This window comes from Centropristis striata, chromosome 24 (genome assembly GCF_030273125.1).
Source record: "Centropristis striata isolate RG_2023a ecotype Rhode Island chromosome 24, C.striata_1.0, whole genome shotgun sequence".
NCBI lineage: Eukaryota > Metazoa > Chordata > Actinopteri > Perciformes > Serranidae > Centropristis > Centropristis striata.
Genome location: NC_081540.1, coordinates 17,200,553 through 17,216,182, shown reverse-complemented (window position 1 = coordinate 17,216,182; position 15,630 = coordinate 17,200,553). Strand labels below are relative to the sequence as shown.

Genomic DNA, 15,630 nt, shown 5'->3' with positions numbered 1-15,630 from the left:
TAAATGTGATATGGAATTAGACCATATCGCATATATAGATATAGTTTTAAAAAATTGTCATTATATATAAATGCTGCCCTTACTAGGGTTTGTCATGTTAATTATTTTGTAGTGTTCGTTATTCTTTTCTCATATAAATATATTTATTTCAGACAAAGATTGGCCTATTTTATTTCATAGGCTATTTTATTTAAGACATTTATTTATTTATTTAAATGTGCACTTTATGGAGCTTTGATTTAAAAAAAAAAAAAATGTACTCCTGTTATACAGTATTTATGTTCACTTAAATAAACGTTTCGGTTTCAATAAAACTACTTGTGACATGTCATATTTGGCTTTGACTGAACATTTGCTCTCACTTTGCAATAAAAATATCGGGATATATATTGTATATCAATATTCAGCCTTAATATATCGGGAAATGACTTTTGGTCCATATCGCCCAGCCCTAATATACTGTATTTCTCAAATACATTAAAAAAATACAGTTCTTTGCAGATGACACTGCTGCCAGTAAATAACTGTAAATGTAGAATACTAAACAAAAAATCTAAATATATCAGATATGACTTTTGGTCCATATCGCCCAGCCCTACTTCAGCTTCATATGATAATGGTTTTATTAGGTGGCTAAAATATGTTTAGCTGTTGCGTCATCCACAGCAGTACATTGCTTGGCTTCTGTGATGAAGTGTGTTTTTTATATCCTTCTTACCTGACTTGCTGAGCGTAGCCTCATCTGCTGGCCACTGCTGGTCCTCTATTGTCGTCAGCTTCAGCTGTCCTAACTGTGCAGTGGCAGGGTCTTCACCCAAATCTACCAGCAGCTCTGAAGACATCACACACTCTGCAGAACGGCACGACACGCACCCACTCACACGCACTGCACAGTGATGTCTCTACCACACACACAACGCTGGAGCTTCCACAGACGAACAGCCAGAGTCCTGCAGGAGACAGAGAGACAGACACAGCAGGTCAGCTGGCTGGGAAAATGTTCTACTTACTGCTAAAACCACTGATACTGCAGACAGAATGAGGAGACAGTATAAGGAGACAGCATTAGGAGACAGTAGGAGGAGACAGTATTAGGAGACAGCATGAGGAGACAGCAGGGGACAGTAGGAGACAGCATGAGGAGACACTAAAAGGAGACAGTATAGGAGACAGCATGAGGAGACAGTAGGAGACAGTAGGAGACAGCATGAGGAGACAGTAGGAGGAGACAGCATGAGGAGACAGTAGGAGACAGTAGGAGGAGACAGTAGGAGACAGTAGGAGACAGCATGAGGAGACAGTAGGAGACAGTAGGAGGAGACAGTAGGAGACAGTAGGAGACAGCATGAGGAGACAGTAGGAGACAGCAAGAGGAGACAGCATGAGGAGACAGCATGAGGAGACAGCATGAGGAGACACTAAAATGAGACAGTATAAGGAGACAGTTTGAGGAGACAGCATGAGGAGACAGCATGAGGAGACGGCATGAGGAGACAGCATGAGGAGACACTATAAGGAGACAGTATGAGGAGACAGTATGAGGTGACACTAAAAGGACACACTAAAAGGAGACAGCATGAGGAGACACTAAAAGGAGACATTATAAGGAGACAGTATGAGGAGACAGCATGAGGAGACAATTTGAGGAGACAGTAGGAGGAGACAGCATGGGGAGACACTAAAGGGAGACAGTAGGAGGAGACAGTATAAGGAGACAGCATGATGAGACACTAAAAAGGAGACAGTATAAGGAGACAGCATGACTAAAAGGAGACAGTATAAGGAGACACTAAAAGGAGACAGTTTGAGGAGACACAAACACCAGACTTCCACCCAGGAGACAGGAGTTTGTGTCCCCTGTGTAACCCAGAATCAGTATTTTTTGTCCTTCTGAAGCTGCTTTAGTAAACCACAGTGAAACAGTCATCCTGGATGGCGTAGTTGTGTATAAACTGCAGTCTGTAAGTTATTGAACATAAAACCCTATCCTAAATCTTAATGAACTGACATCATAACAGGATAACAAAATCCACAAATAGAAAAATTCAAGCAGAGCCAATGAGAGCAGTGATAGAAGACAGCAGTGAGTGAGAGGGGGCGGGGCTTGTGAGTACTGCAGTGGTTAACGTGTCACTCAGCTGTCTGAGAGCAGAGAATGCAGCTGGTACTGTACAGGGAAACTGTGGGAAATAGAAAAGTATTATGATGGGAGAAAACACAGTTTCTGACTCTGAAGGGATGATGATGAAGCAAGGTTTCATTTTATATCTTGTCTCAGTTATACATGTTACTAACTTTACTTCTTTTACAGGTTTCCATGGATCATGATTGTGTCTTTAGCTATTACTGCTACTATTAACAATACTTCTGCTGTTATTTTCATTCAATCAATATCATCACAGACATCATTACTAGTGTTGGGCACAATTCACATATGAACTGAAACCGGTACTGATGCCTGGACTTCAGTACTGTTACATTTTTTCGGTACTTTACTCTCTCTGTTAGGGCTGGGCGATATATCGATATAAAAGATATATAGATATATTTTTAAATGTGATATGGAATTAGACCATATCCCATATATCGATGTAGTTCAATTTTTTTCTTTTCTATATAAATGCTGCCCTTACTAGGATTTTTCATGTTTAGTTCTTTTATAATGTTCGTTATTCTTTTCTCATATAAATATATGTTTTTCAGAAATATATTTTTTATTTTTTTCAGAATACTTTATATTATGAAATTAGATATTTTATTTCATAGGCTATTTTATTTAAGATATTTTATATTTAAATATGCACTTAATGGAGCTTTGATTTTTTTTTAAAAAAAGCTACTCCTGTTGTCATATAGTATTTATGTTCACTTAAATAAACGGTTTCAATAAAACTACTTGTGACATGACATATTTGACGTCGACTGAACATTTGCTCTCACTTTGCGAAGGGGATATATATCCTATATTGATATTCAGCCTAAATATATCGGGATATGACTTTTGGTCCATATCACCCAGCCCTACTCTCTGTAACAAAAATGTAATTTCAGTTGTAAAAAGAAATCGCAAACTTAAACCAAACCACCTCCAAACAGCAGACATGCTCCGAGATCTTCCTCCATATCACATTGATGTTATCTCATGGCATGATTCGCATTAAACCGGTGAGACCAGTAGCAATATCACTTTTAGCTATGCTTAGTGTTGCCGTGCATAAGTTTGACACCAGCACATGTTATCCAGTCTTTCGATGGGATCACACAATCAGTTACACCAAAATTGTGCTGGGGGCGAAAACGCACTCCATGTATCCTTGGCTATTATGTTGATGTCAACTACAAATCTGCAAAATCCCAGACTGCAGCTTACAGTATTGTATCCCTATTGATGCGATGAGGTCAGACAGACAGACAACTGGCAAGTACTCAAAATTCTTCAGTGCAGCTGGTACCGTATAGTGAAACTGTGGGAAATGGAAAAGTATAATGATGGGAAAAAACACTGTTTCTGACTCTGAAGGGATAGGGATGATGATGATGATGATGATGATGATGATTATGATGATGCAGCTAGGGCTGGGCGATATGGACAAAAAAGTCATATCCTGATATATTTAGGCTGAATATCGAGACGAAAGGTCACGTGACAAATTTTCACTGAAAATCAGACAGAACAGCAGGCTGTTTACACAGACCAGAGAGGAGAGGACAGGAGAGGTTGCAAATAGAGGTTGTTAAAATGTAAATAGTTCAATATGCATAGCATGTGGAGACTAGGGCTGGGCGATATGGACCAAAAGTCATATCCCGATATATTTAGGCTGAATATCAAAATACAATATATATCCAGATATTTTTAGCGCAAGGTGAGAGCAAATGTTCAGTCAAAGTCCAATATGACATGTCACAAGTGGTTTTATTAAAACGTATTTATTTAAGTGAACATAAATACTGTATAACAACAGGAGTACCTTTTTTAAATCAAAGCTCCATAAAGTGCATATTTAAATAAAAAAAAAATATCTTAAATAAAAATAGCCTATGAAATAAAGGCCAATCTTTTTTCTGAAATAAATATATTTATATGAGAAAAGAATAACAAACATTATAAAATAACTAAATATGGTAAACCCTAGTAAGGGCAGCATTTATTTTTCAAGAAATATATATTTTTTTAACTATATTGATATATGCGATATGGTCTAATTCCATATCACATTTAAAAATATATCAATATATTTTTTATATCGACATATCGCCCAGCCGTACATGCAGCCCTCTTTGTTGTAGCTCTCCTCTGCAGGCTGTAGGCCACTGAGGCCACTGTAGTTCACATTCAAATATGGCCTCCAGCAGCTCCAACAACAAGCTGTAAACCCCAGCAGCCTGCCACAGCAGCATAATGAAACTGCTTTGAATTAATGACTGCATCTTTCTTCCCTTTCTCACTTATTAACTCTCTCTCCGTTTCCACACTCACACTTCCTCTTTCTTCTACCAACCCCCATTTATTTACCCTGCTTTCTCTCTTACGCACGCACACACCCTCTGTTCTCTCTCTACTATGTGATGTTATGCTGGCTGACAGCATGTTGCTTTAAATAAATATCGCTACTAACCAAGAGACACAGTCAGCCTATTGCTGCTGACCAAACACAGATAGTGAAAAACAACTATTAGAACACAGTTGGCCTGTTTCTCAGCGACCAGGGAAGCTGTCGGGGAGGACATTGATCACAGTGTCCTCGGCGACAGCTTCTAGGATTTTAAATGACACTAACGGGTTACTCTTTTCATGCTTTGTGTGTTCCTTAACACAGCCCTATTGTGCTACCACAGCAGGTCAGCCAGAAAAGGTCAGAGCAGAAAGCCAAGGACACACAACCCGAGTGTGTGATCATATGATTCAGCGATGGTTAATGGTCAAAAGTGAAACAAGAAAGAACCAGCACCGTATGCAAATCACATTTTCATGGACTCAGCACAATTGTGGCTAGAAGTGGGAACAACTAAAAAAAAAGTATTTTGTGTAGAATAACACAGTTATAATGACATACAGCATTAAAAAAACACATTGATTTCTCTAAAAAATATTTTTTTTCCTAAGTGCCCACAAGTGAAAAAATAGGTCTCCACTAGGGCTGGGCGATATATCATTTTAAAAGATATATCAGTATATTTTGAAAAATGAAATTGAATTAGACCATATCGCATATATCGATATAGTTCAGTTTTTTTCTTTCTTTATATAAAAACACTGCCTTTACTAGGGTTTGTCATATTTAATTCTTTTGTAATGTTCATTATTCTTTTCCCATATAAATATATTTATTCCAGAAAAAGATTGGCCAATATTATTTCATAGGCTATTTTTATTTAAGATATTTTTCATTTAAATGTGCACTTTATGGAGCTTTGATTTTTTTTTTAAAAATGTTCTTGTGTTAACAACCTCTATTTACAACCTCTCCTCTCTGTTCTGTGTAAACAGCCTGCTTTTCTGTCTGATTTTCAGTGAAAATTTGTCACGTGACCGTTCGTCTCAGTAAAATCAAACATGGCTTCTTAGTTGCTCTGACAAGCGCAGAATTTAATGTCTTTAACCAGATCTAATTATTCCAAACGCTTTATTTTTGTTGACATTTTAAATGAGACATGTAGTATAAAGTTATTTTTGTCTGATGTTTTAATGCCTGTTTTTACAGTTTCTTTTTGTGATAAACAGTGTATCTTTTGCGATTTCTCTTTTTTTTTTAAAACAACTTACTTTTCAGAGCTGTCTGCAGGTTCACATTGTTTAAAAAAAAGTAACATACTTGCTTCTTCATACATTTAATACAAAACTCATGGTCTACATCAATGAATGGAACAGGCTGAGGTGAAGTGTGGAACATCAGTCATGTGAAAACAAGTGGTTGTACATGGGGGATAGACAACATCAGCTAAAGACAGGTCACACTATTCACTGCTACACATCAGGCTTAGGGCTGGGCGATATGGACCAAAAGTCATATGCCGATATATTTAGGCTGAATATCTATATATGATATATATCCTGATATTTTTATCGCAAAGTGAGATTTTTTTATTATTATTTAAATAGCCTATAAAATAAAATAGGCCAATCTCTTTCTGAAATTAATATAATTATATGAGAAAAGAATAATGAACATTACAAAAGAACTAAATATGACAAACCCTAGTAAGGGCAGCATTTATATATAAAGAAAAAAACTGAACTATATCGATATGTGATGTGGTCTAATTCCATATCACATTTAAAAATATATCGATATATATTTTATAACGATATATCGCCCAGCCCTATCATTCCTATTATCACCATTATTAGTTGTAGTTATTTTACTACTACTGCTAATATTAACAGTACTTCTGCTTGGGGTGGGTGATATGGCCCTAAAAGATTATCACGATATTTCAGGGTATTTTTGCAATAACGATGTTCTTGACAATATTATAACATACTGAAGACATTTAAAAATATATCGATATATCTTTTATATTTTTTTAGGGACTACGGATGCAAACTAGCAGCCTTGCTATAATCCAACATATTTACAAAGATGTTTATCGATGTTCATTAATGTGCACTGTCCCTATCCAAAAATAAAGTATTCGTATTCCTATATGGATACATCGCCCAGCCCAAAGCTGCCGCAAAAGAGGCAGCATTTGAGATAACCCTAGCCCTTGTCATACTGCATTTCCGTAAAAGTGCCGTAAAGAACTCAGCCGCCATTTGACCTAAGGACATTCATACAGATACATTGTGGGAGGACACACTAGTTCCAGTAGTAAAACAGAGCAGTGGCAGTATAATTTCAATACGCCATGGCAGTGGCGAACTCGTTTACTTGGCGGAAAAAAACTGCCTGTCATGCTGTTACTGGATGTGGAGATTCTACACACTCAATCAAAGTTGTTCTCCGTTTTGCTTAAAATTATTCGGTTACTGTTGGACTCAAGTGAGAGGTACATTCCTGATGAAGGCGAAATGTCACAAGGGTATAATATCGCGGCTTGAAACAGACACCTGAAAGGGGCTTCTAACGCACTGGTGACTCTGTGCCCTAATGTTTGGGGGAGATAAACATGATGAATGCTCTCCAGGTTGCCCTTTTAGGCCCCGTTTACATGAGGACGCCCGTGGGTAAAAACAACAAAATATTTTATCGGAAGTGCCTTTCGTTTAGACGGTGACGGCGTTTTTGGGGCTTAAAATCACAAAAATCTGAAACCACCCTCCAGAGTGGAAAACTTGAATACGATCCACCGTAGAGTGTCCGTCTACGCTGCCAAGACGCAAAACTCTGCTCAGATCTGCTCACGTCACATACGCGTTTACATCATATACATGCTCCAGTACAGGAAATAAGCATAAACATGTGGGATTATTTGGGAGTCTATCCACCAAATGTACAGGGTATGTACAGATCGTATTAGTGAACAGAGAAGGATCTGTAATTACCTCCATCACATTTTGGATGCACCAATTGGTCGGAGGCGAGCCAGACGGCTTTGGACGAGACCTGGGAGATCTAGTGATGGTGGAGAACTTTGTGGAAGGAGTAGCTGATGAAAATGTGTGGCGTGAAAACTTCCACATGCCCAAAGATGCTCTTATCACTTTAAGTGATGCCGCCTGGCATGCATACCCAATCCAATTTGCGTAACCATATGCACGCAGATTTCCTCCCGAAACGCTCGTCTAAACATGGAATAAAAAGTGAAGATGCACTTTTGCGTCTTCTGTTCAGACCGTCATCATGTAAACGTAGCCACTGTGCCCTAATGTTTGGGGGAGATAAAACATGATTGATGCTCTACAGCAGTGATTCCCAACCGGGGGGGCCGCCAAAGATCCACGGGGGGTTGCGAAGCCCTCTTAATTTTAAGGGGTGAATAAATATAATGGGTTAAATATATACATCTATGCCTACAAATTTGAAAAAAGCCAATCTACAAGCTCACAACACATGACAAGGCTTCATGCAAGTTTGAATTTTCAAAAGTAATTTAGCATACAAGTTTAAATTTAACCTCTTGAAGGTCCACACAAACTTGGTGTCCCATGAAAGCAGAAAAAAATGTGGGTCCCTCAAGAAAAAGGTTGGGAATCACTGCTCTCCAGGGTGGCCTTTTAGTGGACAAAACGTGATGAAATACAGAAGGTGGTCTTTTTTTTTTATGATTTTCGCCCCCGCCCCTCAAACATCCTGAGTCCGGCCCTGCTCTAACGTTAGCTATTGATATGTCTGCTGATAACAGCAACAAGTGAGCAGGCAGGTACCTGATCATCACTCTTACCCACAAAATCAGCTAACATGAAGGGAAAACATTCAACCAATCTTTAGAAAAGCTACACAAGACAATTTGCCAACATCAGCTGCCAAATGTTACAGAGCTAAAACACATTAGAGCATTAGCATTGATCATTTCGCAGTACGTCTGCAGACGGTGCAGACATTTGATACCAACAGCTTTGAACTGCGTGATTCCTTCTCAGAAAAAGAGACAGGAATGACGCCTAGTTTAACCACGTCCCTCAGCATATTAAACCAGTGATACCAGAACAAATGAACGTTAGCTCCGGGATACTGTACGACTATCACACGACCAAACAGCCTCCAGCAGCAGTTTCTCTCTGTCTGGACGGTGAGTCTATCTACCGTCAACAGGAGCCAAGTTACAGCCAACACAGTGATATTTATTACCGTCAGTGTTTCGGTATCTCCCGGTGGGCTTTGTGGCGTCTGAAGTCGCAGTAGACTTGATAAGGCTGTTGACAGCAACAATCCGCGTCAACACCTTTTCCGGTTTGTTATTTCAAAATTAAAGTATGTATTTCCTGTTCATGTTTTACTTTACCTGTCACAATAAAATCAATTTAAGACGCGCGCGCCCTCTCGTGGTGTATATGGAAAATACAATTACACTAAAACTAAAGTTAATATAACAAAAATCTGACTAAAGAAGAAGTAAAATATTACTACAATTTAAAGATATTTAAAATGAACAATAAACACAAAACATGCTCAAAACTTTACCTTAAAACAGTATTTTGTGTAAACATCAATTAAAAATAGACTAAATACAACACACACAGTCCTTCACCCTAAACTATTTATTCTAGGTTTATATCCTGATAGACATCACATGTCTAGAAAAATAATCTCTGCTCTGGATTTATGCTTACTGCTTGCAAAAAGAGTCATAGCACTCTCATGGAGGAGCACCAGCAAACCAAAACTCATCAACTGGGTTAAGGAAATATCCACAACTTTACCTATGGAGAAGATAACATATATTATGAAAGGGAAACTATCACTATTTCAAAACATTTGGGGTCCTTTTATGGAATATATGGAGAGTGTAGATTTAAGTAATGTGGGGAATGAAGCTGATGAGGCGTAGTTAGGGGTAATCCCTTGCAGTGATCTAAAATAATTTTTATTTTGATATGTGATTTCTTTATTCTGTGTGAATTGTACATCTGCATTTGTATTTTTGAACCATGCTAAATAGCGAAATAACCTGGGCTAACTCGTGATAGGATGGAGAAACTCTTATTATTATTATTCTGGTTGTTGTTGTTTTGTTTTTTTTGTTTGTTTGTATTTTATATTTGTACTTTCACCTAAGTGTTGCTCTATGGTATCTTATAAATTCCTGATTTTCAAGGAAAGACAATCTGAATGCTGGTCAATAATTTAGTTGCACCTGATGTCTCCTTTGTTGTGAGAGCACTCTTATTTCTGTATATTTATGTATTTTGGAAACATTTTGAAAACTCAATAAAGATAATGTTGATATATGGCATAAAGGGCAGATAAAAAAAATAATAATAAAAATAAATAAAGAAAAGAAATACAACACACACACACACACACACACACACACACACACACACACACACACATATAAATAATAATGATAAAAAATTGCGTAATTTGTATATATAACATATATAAAATAATAATGATTTTTAAAAATTGCATTTGAACTGTTTTAATTGTAAAGCGTCTTTGTGTACCCTGAAAATCGCTCTGTAAATAAAAATGTTTATTATTATGATACAACATATACATATACATATACAAACAGTATTTTGTGTAAACATCAATAAAAAATAGACTAAATACAACACACACACACACACACGTATAAATAATAATGATAAAACATTGCATATATATATATATATATATATATATATATATATATATATAATGATTTAAAAAATTGCATTTGAACTGTTTTAATTGTAAAGCGTCTTTGTGTACCATGAAAATCGCTCTGTAAATAAAAATGTTTATTATTATTATTATTATACAACATATAAATGAATGTAGGAAAAGGCAAAAAAAAAAAAGAGCAGATTAGAAAAATATATTTAAATAAAGGAGGGCTTAGTATTTTTTCTAATGCTTTGACACAGACTAAACTACAAAGGAAAAAAACTACAGTGACGGAACAGCCCGAGGGACAATTTAGTGTGCGGAAGTGCGCCTGCGATACGACAAGAAGTTGTAGTCAGTTCCTCCAGTCTATACGGTCAGTTTATAGTATGTAGCGTCTGACACACGCCACAAGACTGATTAATAATTCTGTATATACTTACATTGTTACTGTTAAGTGCATGAGGATGCAGAGGAGTACGACGGACAGGGACTTTTTAAGAGAAGGAGTCGGTCGCTCGTACTCGTCAGAGGAACCAGAAGAAGCTGCTCCGGGGAGGACCGTCATGTCCTCAGAGGGAGCGGGGGGGAGGACACGGTGGCTGGTGGTCCTGCTGTCCGCGCTGTTTTCTGCCGGAGTTGTGGCCGCTGTGGGTTGTGTCTGCGCCCTCATATACCCCATACTCAAAGGTAGGCGCGTGCGTGTGTGCGCACGTGTGTCACATATAGGGGGCGTGGGTGTCTCGAACCCGCGCTTCTGAGGAAACTAGTTATCTTCAAGATAACCCTAACAGTGGTGGGACAAGTATTCAGATCCCTTACTTCAGCAAAAGTACGAATACACACTGTGAAATTACTCCACTACAAGTAAAAGTCCTGCTTTCAAAACTTACTGAAGTAAAAGTACAAAAGTATCAGAAGTAAAAGTACTCGTTATGCAGAATGGACCCACTCAGATTACTACTTAATATATTGTTATGATGTTTAATGAAAAAAATCTGTAATTGATCATTTTATTCATGTTAAATCTTGACCTGTAAAGTAAGTAAAGTTCAAAATTGTACTTAAGTAGGCTACAATACTAGAGTACATGTACTTAGTTACTTTACATCACTGAACCCAAACATGTTGATCTTCTTCATGGCAAGTTTCTGGGAGTCCAAAAAACAACAGATAAGCGTGTGTGTGTGTGTGTGTGTGTGTGTGTATGTGATCCAGATGTGTGTGTGTTTGTGATCCCAGTTGCGTGCATGCGTGTGTGTGTGTGTGTGTGTGTGTGTGTCTGTGTGTGTGCGCGATCCAGGTTTGTGCGTGTGTGTCAATAGACTGATATGTGTGTAAGGTGTAAGTGGGTGCAGGAGAATACATACTTTGATTATTATAATACATCATTAATTATTTGAGTAGTAAATGTTTATAGAGACAATTATAGTAAAACTTTCCAGTGTAAATGTACAGTCATTATGTGGAAGCTGTACTGTATTGAAGTGGTTGTTTTGTTTCAGTGTGATATTAGATTGTGTTGTTGATGCTGATTCATGGCGACTGTTTCAGAGCTGCGGGCAGAGAGAGTGAGAGGAGAGGACGGCACGGAGCAGAGGATGCTGGGTAAGTATCAATTTTCTGAGACACTGAGTTTTGTGTTTTCATTATCTCTAAGCCAAAATCATCAAAATTACAAGAAAAACAGGCTTAAAATATTTCACTCTATGTGTAATGAATCTAATGTATGAGTTTCACTTTCTGAAATGAATGACAAAAAAATATTGAACTTTTTCATGATATTCTATTTTTTTGAGATGTACATGTGTATATATAAAGTCAATTTTATTCCAAATATGAAAAATAATTCATCAGAGAAATTCAACTTTGTGTGTGTAGGTTTCTGGAGTGTCCTGGTGCTGTCAGTGTTAGTGGGGTTCATCTGCTGTGTCTTCTCATGGACCCTCACCTACCTCGACTCAGAGCGGACTGGCGTGGCGTTGGGAGCGCCACTGACACTGGCCCACTTCAGGTAATACCATAGACTGTACATAAATAATGGACGTTGTCACTGTGACGTCACCGATTGGTTTGTGGCCCGTTGGAAGCATCGAGTTCATCGTTACACTCGTCGCCATCTTGTGTGAAAATACAGTGAAAGGGTCAAAGTTATGAGACCAAACCGCTAAACGTCCTTTTTTTAAATGTATATAACATTTTATATAACTTTATTGACACGTTGCCGTGGATACTCATTGTTCTGCTTCCCTCCTGATGACGGCTTGCCTTGTTAGTGACCTGTCAATCAAAGGTAGCCACGCCCCAAACCATACGATTCTTTATCTTCTATTTTCTTCTAAATGGGGCCATTATTTGAACTATTGACATCAAATTGTCTTAAAGATGATTTTTTTCACTAGTGATTGCAGTGGCGGGCGGTGCATTTCACACTTAGGCCTTCAGTGATGTCCAACTTAGTCAATAAATACCTTTCATTATGCCAGCATTTATAACACCAGGACAGGAGAGTAGTTAGAAACACACTTAAGCACTACTAGGCATTGCATCACCTCAGTTGTGTACAAGATGGGCTATTATCCGGCGCATTTTAAAAATCAACAATACCGCATTAGCAATTAAAAACATATCTGATATGCTACTGTCAAAACTTAAAAATAAAAGGGTCTTTAAAATTATCTTTCCAAAAAGTTTTATTAAATGAGTCCACAAAGAATATGCAAGCTTTAACAGGATTGTACAATAAATTGCAAAATCGCAGTTTAATATCAGAAAGACACTAACAAGACGGCCATACTTTGGCGACAGCGACACAATAAACAAGTCTCTTTGTGAAAAAACTTTTTCATGTCAAAACGTGACGTATCACGACTTTCTGTGACCTGTTGCTTTGAGTACAACCACACAGCTGCGCCAATGCGCCAGATTATTTACATACCGTTAACAGTCCCGGCCGGGTGTGACTCTGTTGATCTGCATAGCACTGCCGTGGCTCAAACTAGTAAGTATCCATATTATTATATATATATATTATATCCAATCACAGGACGCGTAAATGTCCCGTTCAACGTGAGGCCAGCTAGAGGGCCTTACTGACACAACTCGTGATCTGATTGGCTATCGCAACTATCTATCAACTGTATTTGCCCGTTCACTTACAGTGCACAGACGCCCGCATTGTTGATTCTGAAGGCCCGGGCAGATTTCATACAGCCTGGCAACATAAGATAGCTGAATTCTGATTGGATAAAAACTCTAACCTAAAAACAGCACTGGAAGGAGCATAATATGACATGAGGAGAATATGAATACTTTTAGATATTTAGGGAAAGTAAATGAAAAATTAAATTAACCTTTATCATAATCATGATTTCTGGTTATGTTAGGCCAGCAGAGAAGGCCTTGCTGGCCCTGACGGCCCACCACTGAGTGATTGAGACCATAGTGTCCTAAAAAAAATCCTGAGGGAATAAATCAAGTGAGATGTTTTCCCATTTTGCATTGAAATGAATGGACAAAAATGTTTCTGCAGCCAAACTTAGCGCCCCCTGCTGGAATTTTCAGTAGAATGCATCTTAAGGCACTTCCTGGTTTAACTCCCTGCTCAGACCAGGAGGTTACCACCTGGGTAATACATCCAGTTGCACTAACATATCACACCTCCTTATAGTAAATAAAGCACATAATGTGGCGACTTCAACGTGGTAAAACCAGGAATATGTGTGTGTATGTGTTTTTTTCTAGAGACATCTCTGGCCATGGCTTCCACTTTGGTTATGGCGTTGCTGTGCTTAATGGCATCATGGCCATGCTCACTGTGGTGTGGAGCCTCACCTGACACACAGACACGCTCAGGAGAAGGTGCACTAATACTGGCCAGGGACCAGCCTATGACAGGTTGAAGGGGTCTCCACTGCTGAAACGCTGCTGTTGTCAAGCTGTTTTCCCACTCACCCTGTGTAGATACTTTTTGCAAAAATACTTGTGTAATTGGACAAACATGTTTGCTACACACATTTTGTTCCCTGTAGATGTATTGTACACTATATCTACATACATGCCAGATTAAAGCCTTATATCTGGATTTAATTGTGCTGTAAAAGAACCAACAACACACTAAAAAGAGAATGGTAGTTCAGAATCACGTCACATGAAATATCCAGGTGTGTAGGCTGGACTGTTTAGGATTCTCTGCTTACACTTATAGTAAAAAAAATGTGAATTCAGAACCTTTACTGTTCTTCAGGTGTGGTGTAAATGATGAATTTACAGTCTGCTACATGTTGGGAGATCTCTGTTAGAAAAGTGGTACATTTTTGTGGAAATAAATTGGTATTATTATTATTATTATTAATAATAAAGTATATCAGAACAGTTTGGATTGTCTTTCAAAATAATTTTTATCGAATTTTCCTTGGATGCATAATTATATCAGCTGTCAGAGCACACATAATTTTATCCAATACATCCATAGATTAGGCAAGTACAAGATAAATATAAACACCAAAATTATATAGTCAAAATATCCATTCATCCATTCATTCTTGCCCGCTTATCCGGGGCCGGGTCGCGGGGGCAGCAGTCAAAATATACCAAAACAGGTAGAAAATTAACGAATGAATGAAGATAACCATTTATGAGAAAATTTTAAAAAATAAAAATGTATCACTCTAAATGAAGCCCATCAAGTTGCTTTACAAATCCAATAAAGTCATCCCATGCCTTGTGAAAGTTCTGTAGAGTACCATTAACAGTAAACCTGATTTTTTTTCAAGTTTAAGATTGCACATAATAGTCCAGATGAGATGTGTGTAGGTGGGTGGAGCAGTGTTCTTCCAGTTCAACAACATCAACCGCCGCGCTAATAAGGAGGAGAATGCCATAACCTTACGTTGACAGGCAGTCATAGATATGTTTTCTGAGGTTATACCAAAAATGGCAATAAGGGGGCAGGGAGTAACACATCTTTTAAATAGTTTAGAGAATAAATCAAAGAAAGATGTCCAGAATCTGTCCAATTCAGCGCAAAATATCAGCAAAATTAATAGCATTACCGTCAGCATCAGCTGTACCTTTAGTGTCATGCTAATTAGAAAAAACTGTAAACATGCTAATGTGTAGCATGTTAGCATCAAAGCACCACATGGCAAAGTAAAGAAAACAGACTTTAAATGTTATTTGTGTTTATTTATTAAAGATAAAGTATTGATTATAACAAATACAAAAGTACCAGTAATAATACTGGGAGTAGTGTTTACATCACAGCACACCTTCCAGGAAGGTAAGAAACGACATACATGACTCCATGTATGACCAAGTCTGAAGAATAGTGCAAAGAAGTGAACAGAAATGAGGAATGAACACATAAAGGTAGGCTCATACAGTACAGAGTGAGATGAAAGAGGCTTTCCTTAATATAAAGAAACCATGG

At 37.8% G+C, this 15,630-nt stretch overlaps 2 protein-coding genes across 2 annotated transcripts in view; one reads left to right on the top strand and one right to left on the bottom strand.

Annotated features, from left to right (window-relative positions):
* arhgap1 (Rho GTPase activating protein 1) overlaps positions 1-8,857 on the bottom strand; it is a 26,715-nt gene extending 17,858 nt beyond the window's left edge. The window contains exons 1-2 of the mRNA XM_059327742.1: positions 8,736-8,857; positions 719-950 (exon numbers count right to left, since the gene is read on the bottom strand). Coding sequence (XP_059183725.1) covers positions 719-842 — 124 coding nt within the window. The 5' untranslated portion in view covers positions 843-950; positions 8,736-8,857. The remainder of the gene's footprint in view (positions 1-718; positions 951-8,735) is intronic.
* Positions 8,858-10,532: 1,675 nt separating this feature from the next.
* On the top strand, positions 10,533-14,165 carry arl6ip6 (ADP-ribosylation factor-like 6 interacting protein 6). The gene is made up of 4 exons (XM_059328084.1): positions 10,533-10,889; positions 11,754-11,807; positions 12,081-12,213; positions 13,944-14,165. The coding sequence occupies exons 1-4, from the start codon at positions 10,661-10,663 to the stop codon at positions 14,035-14,037; spliced, it is 510 nt and encodes a 169-aa protein (XP_059184067.1). The 5' UTR covers positions 10,533-10,660; the 3' UTR covers positions 14,038-14,165.
* The last annotated feature ends 1,465 nt before the right edge of the window (positions 14,166-15,630 follow it).

Bases quoted from the DNA above. Each gene is read 5' to 3' on its own strand.
- arl6ip6 (XM_059328084.1), top strand. From the start codon at position 10,661: ATGAGGATGCAGAGGAGTACGACGGACAGGGACTTTTTAAGAGAAGGA. The intron at 10,890-11,753 runs GTAGGCGCGTGC...CGACTGTTTCAG, and splicing joins CATATACCCCATACTCAAAG to AGCTGCGGGCAGAGAGAGTG. The intron at 11,808-12,080 runs GTAAGTATCAAT...TTGTGTGTGTAG, and splicing joins CACGGAGCAGAGGATGCTGG to GTTTCTGGAGTGTCCTGGTG.